General features: G+C 31.2%; 1 protein-coding gene across 1 annotated transcript; it reads left to right on the top strand.

The window, feature by feature from the left end:
• Positions 1-962: 962 nt before the first annotated feature.
• Positions 963-2,163, top strand: LOC107456765 (zinc finger protein 271-like). Its single transcript, XM_071179518.1, has one exon. The coding sequence runs from the start codon at positions 966-968 to the stop codon at positions 1,818-1,820; it is 855 nt and encodes a 284-aa protein (XP_071035619.1). The 5' UTR covers positions 963-965; the 3' UTR covers positions 1,821-2,163.
• Positions 2,164-9,648: the final 7,485 nt, after the last annotated feature.

The raw sequence follows: 9,648 nt of genomic DNA on the forward strand, positions 1-9,648 counted from the left end.
TTTTTCACAAAGAATTAATTTAACTATACACACTCGTGTTCACACTGGTGAGAAGCCTTTTTCTTGTAGTATATGTAATAAAAGTTTTTCAAACAGAAGTAATCTGACTCATCACAGTTATGTTCACACTGGTGAGAAACCTTTTTCTTGTAGTATATGTAATAAGATTTTTTCAAACAGAAGTGAACTGACTAAACACAGTTATGTTCATACTGGTGAGAAACCTTATTCTTGTAGTACAGTGGAGCATCGTTTATACGACGATCACTTATACGACGTTTTAGTGTGGTCCCAAATCATTCCTATTCATTTTAATGTAAAAATATATCGTTTATACGACGCACAGAATCGGTTATACGTCGGCTTTTAGATTTTGTTCACGTTTATTAAATTTTTTATTTTTTTGCGTATTTTAAAAAAGGGCGGAATTTGCCAACATGAATGATACAGAATAGGGTGCCAACAAGAATGCTTGGATGACGACCGTAATTTTCACTGGATGACTGAAAAAACTAGACAATGTTATGAAGAGGCAAAAATGAAAAATTTTGCTATTCATCGACCAATGTCCAGCGCACCCATCGGATACTAATTATTTCGGAAAATGTAACAGTTCTCTTTTTTTCTGCAAATTGCACAAGTGCGCTTCAGCCATAATTTTGGCCGTGATTAGAAATCTAAAATTGCATCTAGAAAACAGTAAGTTCAACTCGCTATTCAAAGCATTGTAGAGACTAATCGCAAGAAAATAAAATTAAAGGTAACATACATTCAAATTGCAGTTTTCTTTCTTGGTTATTTGTTTGTTTTGCTTTGTCTAATTTAGAAATTTACGTAAATCAACACGTTAAACATTAAAATAAACTGAAAACAGAGTTAGTTTCAGTTTTAGGAATGAAAATCGATTATACGACGTTATCGTTTATACGACGTTTTTCGGTGGTCCCTACGGCGTCGTATAAACGATGCTCCACTGTATATGTAATAAGAGTTTTTCACAAAGAATTAATCTAACTATACACAACCGTGTTCATACTGGTGAAAAACCTTTTTCTTGTAGTATATGTAATAAAAGTTTTTCACAAAGAAGTTGTCTGTCAAGACACAGTTATGTTCATACTGGGAAGAAACCTTATTCTTGTAGTATATGTAATAAGAGTTTTTCACAAAGAATTAATCTAATTGTACACACTCGTGTTCACACTGGTGAGAAACCTTTTTCCTGTAGTATATGTAATAAGAGTTTTTCAAACAGAAGTGATCTGACTAAACACAGTTATGTTCATACTGGTGAGAAACCTTATTCTTGTAATATATGTAACAAGAGTTTTTTACATAGACATGAATTGACTGAACACGATCGAGTTCACACTGGTGAGAAACCTTTTTCCTGTAGTATATGTAATAAGAGTTTTTCAAACAGAAGTGATCTGACTAAACACAGTTATGTTCATACTGGGAAGAAACCTTATTCTTGTAGTATATGTAATAAGAGTTTTTCACAAAGAATTAATCTAATTGTACACACTCGTATTCACACTGGTGAGAAACCTTTTTCCTGTAGTATATGTAATAAGAGTTTTTCAAACAGAAGTGATCTAACCAAACACAGTCGTGTTCATACTGGTGAGAAACCATTTTCCTGCAGTATATGTAATAAGAGTTTTTCACAAAGAAGTAGTCTAACTGAACACTATCGTGTTCACACTGGTGAGAAACCTTATTCTTGTAGTATATGCAATAAAAAATTTTCATATAGAAATTGTCTGACCGAGCATTTTCGTGTTCATACTAGTGAGAAACCTGATTCTTGTTGTTAATTCTTAGAGTTTATCTCTATAAAGGAATTTTATGCTCATTGTTCTGTTCATACTACCGACTAACTTTTTTTTTTGTAAGATTATTCACATAATGTTTAAATACTACCATAACTTGTATATAAGTATAATATTATGTTCATAAGGATAGTATAACCTGATAAATAAACCTGTTCATGAGTATTATTGTATTGTTTTTGTTCCAAATTAGACAATTAAGGGTAATATTAACTTTTGGCAATAAGTAGCATGCAACACCCCTCATATTTCCAAGTAAGGATTGCCAATTTACCCACCCCCCACACTGTAATAGAAAATTAGTAATAAAGGATGTTTTGATTAATTATTTTTATTTTTTATGTTATTTTATTTAGCGGGTCTCAATGTTGATTTATGTAAATAAATAAGGAAATGTTAAGTTTTTCCTTCTGATTCCTTACTTTTGAAGTGCGTAAGCTTCAAATCATTAAACATGATTTTTCCATCTAAAGCATGATTTTTTTTCCAACCTGAACAAGTATATAATCTCTAAATCATTATTTTTAAAGTGTGAGAATTATTTATTTAATTAATATTTAATAATTAAATTTATTTTTTATTTAATTAATTATTTTCTATATAATTATTTTTTTCAATAATTATAATTATATAATAATTATAATTATTATATAAAAAGATATTTATCATTATTATTATGAAAAAATATATTTATTATTATTATTGTTATAAAAAAATATATTTATTATTATAAAAAAATATATTTTTTTTTTAAAAATATATAAATTATAAAAATAATTATAATTATTTTTTATATAATTAAATTTAATTTATTATTTAATAATTAGATTTAATTATTATTTAATAAGTATTATTTAATTACAGTTATTTTTTTAATAATTAAATTTAATTTTTAATATTAATTACATTAATTGGGATTACCTGTTATTAAATTGTCATAACTGCTTTTTGTTGCTATTTATTAGTCATAACTAATATGCATTCAAAGTTAAATCAGACATATTAGTTATGATTGTGAATTAACTGTGAAAGCATATTAGTTATAATCAATTAATAGCAAAGTAAATAAAGAAATGCATTTAGACTGTGCGATTTATATCATAAATTTGTAAGAATTAAATAAAATATTTGAAATATTTAAGGTCACAAGAAGTATATTTTGCAATTTCTGAAAAATTTGTGAATTCTACCTATATTTCTGTTTTATTTATTTATTTATTTTTTTTTTTGCTCTAAGTAATGTCATTTTTTAAACCACTTATATTTAAATAATGTAAACTTGATGAAATATTTTTCAATTCTGTATAATTTTTTTAATAGCACCAAAATTACAACTGTTGAAAAAAATAATGAAATGAAAAAAGTATAATGAGTGAGCTTAATTATAAAGATATGTGATTGTCATCAGTTATGTACTTTTAAAAAAAAAGACATTAAAAGGAGTCTCGTTATTACTTAGTTATTCTGTACCATAGCTAATAGTTTTTTCTAATCCTAATAAAAGGAGGGAAGAAACTAGTTTTTTTTAAAAAATAAACATTTCTAGGAAGTTCAAAAAATAAAATTCTATATTCAGTGAATACTGTTTACAGAATCTTTCATTATTAACCAAGTTCTATTTTAATTTATGAAAGAAAAATTTTTCATCATAATGAATTTGTGTACAATTCATGAAGTCATTAAGTTTCCCCTAATTCTTAAAAAGGTCTTAAATCAGAGATCATAATCAATAAATAAACATAAAAGAATCCTTAAAAAAAGTGGAATATATATCAAGTCAACTGATGTCCTCAACCACAGCTAAAAATCGCTTCAAAGCCAGTACTGAGGATAAAGGCTTACAAAATTTGGCTTTTATCGCTAATTACACCAGGCTGCGGCATTAAAATTTCGTCGTTAGCGCATGCGCATTTCACGCAGCTGGTGTGCTGGGAAACACGAATAACATGAAAAACAATATTTGTGTTAAAGCTTATCTTATTAATAGCGTTTTTGATCCAATGATCGAATCTCACGTTCTAAGACTCAATGGTTTGAAAGTGTATGCTCAAATATGCTAATTATAAAGTACGTCTAACTATAAAGAATTATTAAAATATCGTCTGCACTTTTGTGCAGACGATATTTTAAGACGTACTTTCTCTGAATAGACAAACCTTTTTTTCGACTCATATGGATTTCTGTAACACAACATATGGATGGGTGATCGTGTAAGGCTAAGGGTGGGGGCACTAGTGGTTAAATTGCTCTCGCAAGACTTCCGGGTTACTGCTTCCGATATATTTTTACGCCGCAGATTGAAAAAACGCGCCATCATATTATTGCATCATATCTTTTGCAGTATTTCACATGTACCGAGTTCTTTCTTTCAGCCTTTAAACTTCAGCATTATAATATTAATATTATAATCATTAGAATATTTTCTAATTAGGCTAACTTAAAAAGATATTTTTTGGCGACATTTTATTCTAATGTAGCCAAATAAGGGATAAAATACAACACATGGCAAACCTTAAGAATTATTCACAATGAAATACAAACTTTCAAAAAAATTTTTTGGCTTTATGACCTCTGAGAATCAATACATTTCTGAAAGCTCTTATGAATGGTACAATTATTTTTAGATTTGAACCCAAATTACGTTAACAAAACTGCATAGAATATTAGGCTTGTTCACACATCGCCTCGTAGTCATAACATAAGCGGAGGGATACACCGGAAATTTTCTAAATTTCTTCCGGTTGAAGGACGCTTGTTATTGTTTACATTAGGCCACCCATCCATAAGGGGTTGCCAACATCTGGGAAATACGGTCACAATAATTTGGCTATCCGAAGTTTAAACCGTTTAATGTTCATTTTTTTTTTTTTTTTTGTGCGTGTTTTGCCATATCTCGGGAACTTTTTAATCGAATCGGAAAATTTTAGCAGGCAATTGTAAAATTCATTTCTCTAAAAATAGTTCCATTCAAAAAGTGACTTTTAGTAAATATTTATTTAATAATAGTCTTAAAAAAATTTAATTGTTGGGTAAAACATTTTTTATATCGAATTTCACATGGCAAAATTTGAGCCAAATCTGTTGAATAGTTCTTGAGAAATAGAATTTTAAGGAAGTTGTATATTTAAAACTCGATCAGACATAAAAACTTACATATTCTGGATAAACATATATATTTCTTTTTACATATTTAGATTCTTCACCTTCAAAATATAGGGGGTAACTGCAATCTGGAAATTGTGACTGTAGCAGTTTAGTCAGGAGTGCGGATGAAAATGTGATACCCTTAATATTAACTTCACTATTGGAAATTAATGATAATACTAATGTGACTGACTTTACTATTGTGGCTGCCCCTTATACTTTGGGGGTCAGAAAATTCTGAATTTGTCGAAAAGAAGGTATGTTTACTCAGAGAAAGTACGTTTCAGATGATTATTAACGAAGTGCCATTTTTCGAGATTTCAATTTGCAAAAATTCTGATAGAACACAAAATGGAGTAATATAATTTTCCACGTGTTCCCTAAAGTAAATGAACAACTATGTAAGAATGGCTTCAATGTTGCAAAAGAAATGACCCAGTTAATATAAGATATGCAGTAATCATTTCCTGAAAAAAGATTATGAAGATGATATGAGAAATCGTTTGCTTAGATTGCTAATTAGAATGATTTTGAAATCTGCTGCAATAACGAGAGTAAATTTTCAATTTTATTCTTTAGAAACAAGTTCTTCTCGGTAAGAAAGATTGAATAAACTCAAAGTGTTGGCTCGTGCATTGGACAAATTAAAAATTCTATGCCCAAAGCAAAGCTATTTAAATACTATGAATGAAAATTTTTTAAGTACATCAAACTGTGATAAATGATACAAATTAGAAGCAGAATTTAAAGTTCTGAAAGGAAGATAAAATTGAAACTTGAGATTTAGAGCTCTGAAAGAAAGAGAAAATTGAAACTTGAGAAAAGGATTACAAAAATAAGGAAGAAATAAAGTTTAAAACATATCAGTTCATCACAAGAAACAGTGGATCGCATCCAGAAAAAAATTCTGAGAAAAAAAAATTATGAGTAAAGAAGGGAATTGTTGAAAGTAGAACAAGCTTAAATAATAAAATGATATAAATAATTAATAGTTAAAAATTTTCTAAGTTCCTAACATATTCTTAAATGTAGTTATTCTAAATATTTATGTTCTTTTTTTTCAATTATATTCTCTTAAATTTAAGTAAGCAATTGTAAAATTTCTAATATTATTATGAATTTGAATTATTATTTTGTTCCAGTAGTTAGCGTTTAAGATTGTTGTTTCCTAATGATTGAGAATCAACAAATTGCCATCACCAGCATATTTTATAATCAGAATTCTAAATTTAACCCAACTTTACAAATTATTGTTATCGAACAATATGTAGCTAAAGAGTGTCGATTTATGCTTTAGTTTTTATTAATAATAAAAGTTAAAATTGAAAACTTTAAAATAAAGTATTTATAGCGTCCTTTACGACAACTGTAAAATATTTTTATTAGTTTAAAATGGTATTTTTTATTTATATTATATTCAAGAAAAAATTTTTGAATTATGTTTTTGAATGGAAATAATGTGTTAATTGTGTAAAGTTTGAAAGCTAATATCAAGAAGCGATCAAACTTATTTTTACAGAGGGAATGATACATAGTTTTGATAATTTCTTTACTTGCGATCTCCGAGATCTGTGTGCGGTTTTACGTCATGAGGAGAGAAATCGCAGCTTCAGCTCTCAGAGAGGATAATGAACCAGCCCTTTTCTTTTCTTTAGCCCTGGCAGATTTGAGGATCAAAAGTTTCTGACGGTATAAATATCTTATCTAGATATGCAAGAGTTCAAATATCAACCAGACCATTTTGGAAACGATCTGTCAACCTCTGAAAAGTTGCAGAGGCATTTTTTAGTCAAATACTTAAATGAAAAAAAAAAAATTTAAAAAGTAGTTTTTAATACTTTTAGGATGAAAAAATTCAAACTGCAATATTTTTGCTTTATTGAAAAAAAGTTTTTAGTACAAATATTTTCGTGACAATTTACGAAAAATTCTGACACAAGGTTTATGTAAGGTAACATGCTTTCTGGAAGAGTCTGAGGGAGATTCACATTTTTGAAATAAGTCAACACTCTATTTCTTGCTTTAAAATTTCCTTTTTAGCTGGTTGAAGCATTAAAGAAGTCAATGGAAATAAAAATTTGACCACCGAAGCCGACGTTTTCTAGGGTTACAGTCCTCGGAAGCCATAAATTAAAACCTTTTATTTATTTTATTGAAATTACATACATTTGCTGACTTGTGTGCTCAATATAGGCTTATAAGTCATTGTCAAGTAGAAAATACAGATAGAACAATTCAGAGAAAGACATCACAAAGAATACATCCAGGGTTACGGCGGGATTCGAACCCGCTACCTCCACGCTTAACAGAGCGTTTGGACCGGCGATACCGCTCGGCCAGGGAGGCCCCATATAACCTTTTCTTGTTGTTGTTGTTGTTGTTAATTTACGTCGCACTAGAGCTGCACAATGGGCTATTGGCGACGGTCTGGGAAACATCCCGGAGGGTGATCCGAAGACATGCCATCACAATTTTGATCCTCTGCGGAGGGGATGGCACCCCCGCTTCGGTAGCTCGACGACCTGCGCGCGAAGTCGAGCACTTTACGGTAGCACAGTTTAACGAGGACCAATACCGCACACCCTCGGTCCCTACGCAGGCTGATCCAAGTGGTCACCCACCCGCACACTGACCGCAGCCAGTGATGCTTGACTTCGGTGATCTGCTGGGAACCGTTATAACCTTTTCTATTGAGAGAGAGGACAATTGCCAGATTTACTCACTCAGTACCCCGAAAGTTTTGTAGAAGTCCAGGAAAAATACATAAAAAACAAATCAGAAAAGAAATATCAACAAAAATTTGAGAAAATAAAAACTCACATTAAACCGGTCAAACAGCGATTTCATAAACAAACTAAATGCAAAAGAAACTCTAAATCAAAAGAAGCCGGTGTCATTCTGTAAGGTAGCACACAAATGGGAAGACGATTTACCGTATCTATTCTATGTTCTATACACGGTGTTGTTTCTTCCTCTGGACAGAAGCTTTTCCAAGTAGTACATTAAGTTGGTTCCTCTTTTGCAGTAAAAGGTAGGTTCCATCATTCTTCACATAACGGACAAGGATTGGGTACATTTTATACTGCTAAAAGAGCATTGAGGTGTGTCTATAAAGTTATATCTTTGCTAAGAGGATTCAGAAAAATACCAGTTTCTTTTATTGAGATCCAGTACGATACCAACAGCAATTAAAAAGTCCACGCCAAGATTAGTTCGATAGCCCTTGACGTTTTTTAACACTATCAGTTCAGTTACGCAACTTTACCTTACAAGCTTTTGTCCACATTTGTGGTGAGAATGTTTTTTGAAGAACTCCATCTGCCAAAGTCATATAAATTGTTTTAGATTCAAAATTAGGACCCATTTTGTTTAAGGTAATTACATATTTTTCCACCTGCCAAAGAGTGTGCAGTGTCGGCACATACAGCCGCTCTATTGTGGCAAATTGAAATTTCAATACTGCTTGTGGGATTTTCTTCCATGGAAAAACTATAAAAATATTAAAATTTGCATCTTTTCAGTCCTGAGCGTTGTTGTAAAATTTAATTTTATGTTTAATATAGCCATATAGTTGGATATATCCTCAATTTTGAGGTCCTTTTTTAAAACGTTGCTGTTTATTGCCCGAGGGGCACCTAGCATAGTTCGAATAAGTTTCCCTTCAAAATTTAAAAGTTTCTTTTTCAAGTTGTTTTGCCATAGTCGAGACTGCAGGGCAGGCATAGGTTAATATGAGCCTAATGACTTGCAGATAGATTGATCCAGTACGATACCAACAGCAATTAAAAAGTGCAAGCCAAGATTAGTTCGATAGCCCTTGACGTTTTTTTAACACTATTCAGTTCAGTTACATAACTTTACAAGCTTTTGTCCACATTTGTGGTCGTGAGAATGTTTTTTGAAGAACTCCATCTGCCAAAGTCATATAAATTGTTTTAGATTTAAAGTTAGGATCCATTTTGTTTAAGGTAATTATATATTTTATCACCTGCCAAAGAGTGTACAGTGTCGGATTGTTCTTTTGTGCAGATTGCCAAAGAGTGTGCAGATTGTTCTTTTGTTAGATAGACTTAGTTTGGATGGCATATAGTGCAAAAAATGCACCTCTGCCTCTTTTAATTATATCATCTATATGTTTGTTCCAGCCTAAGTTGGGAGAGATAATAATGCCTAGATATTTGACTTGCTTGGTTCGCAAAGCCTTTGATCTTTGGCAGGCCGTCGGGGGGGGGGTGTTGTTCTAAGGAAAATTACGCCATTAAATTCAGTGTAGGGGCAAAGCGGCAGGCACGCAGAGTGGTAGGTAAGCTCTCACCCTTATTATCCATGAGGGAATTAATTATCGACTATGTCAACCTTCATCTATCAAAAGGTACCTCCTGATAGAATCAAGTTAACATGTCTTATATAGTAGTGATTTGGTATTTAATATTTATAGTGGTAGTTACGCCACATAGTCTTCAAACTTTCACGTAAATGCTAACACAACGTTAACTTGCGAACTAGTTTGCTCCAATTTAGTTGATAGTTCAGCTCTCCTAGTATAGTAGCCTTAGGGTAGATAGGTACTTAATTTACGTAGCTCTAGAGCTTCCCGATGGGTTATTGGCGACAGTCTGGGAAACATCTCTGAGGATGATCCTAACACGTGCCATCACAATTTTGATCC

This window comes from Parasteatoda tepidariorum, chromosome 4 (assembly GCF_043381705.1).
Source record: "Parasteatoda tepidariorum isolate YZ-2023 chromosome 4, CAS_Ptep_4.0, whole genome shotgun sequence".
In the NCBI taxonomy this organism is placed as follows: Eukaryota; Metazoa; Arthropoda; class Arachnida; order Araneae; family Theridiidae; genus Parasteatoda; species Parasteatoda tepidariorum.

Excerpts from the sequence above, each read along its gene's own strand:
- LOC107456765 (XM_071179518.1), top strand. The coding sequence starts at position 966 with ATGCTCCACTGTATATGTAATAAGAGTTTTTCACAAAGAATTAATCTA.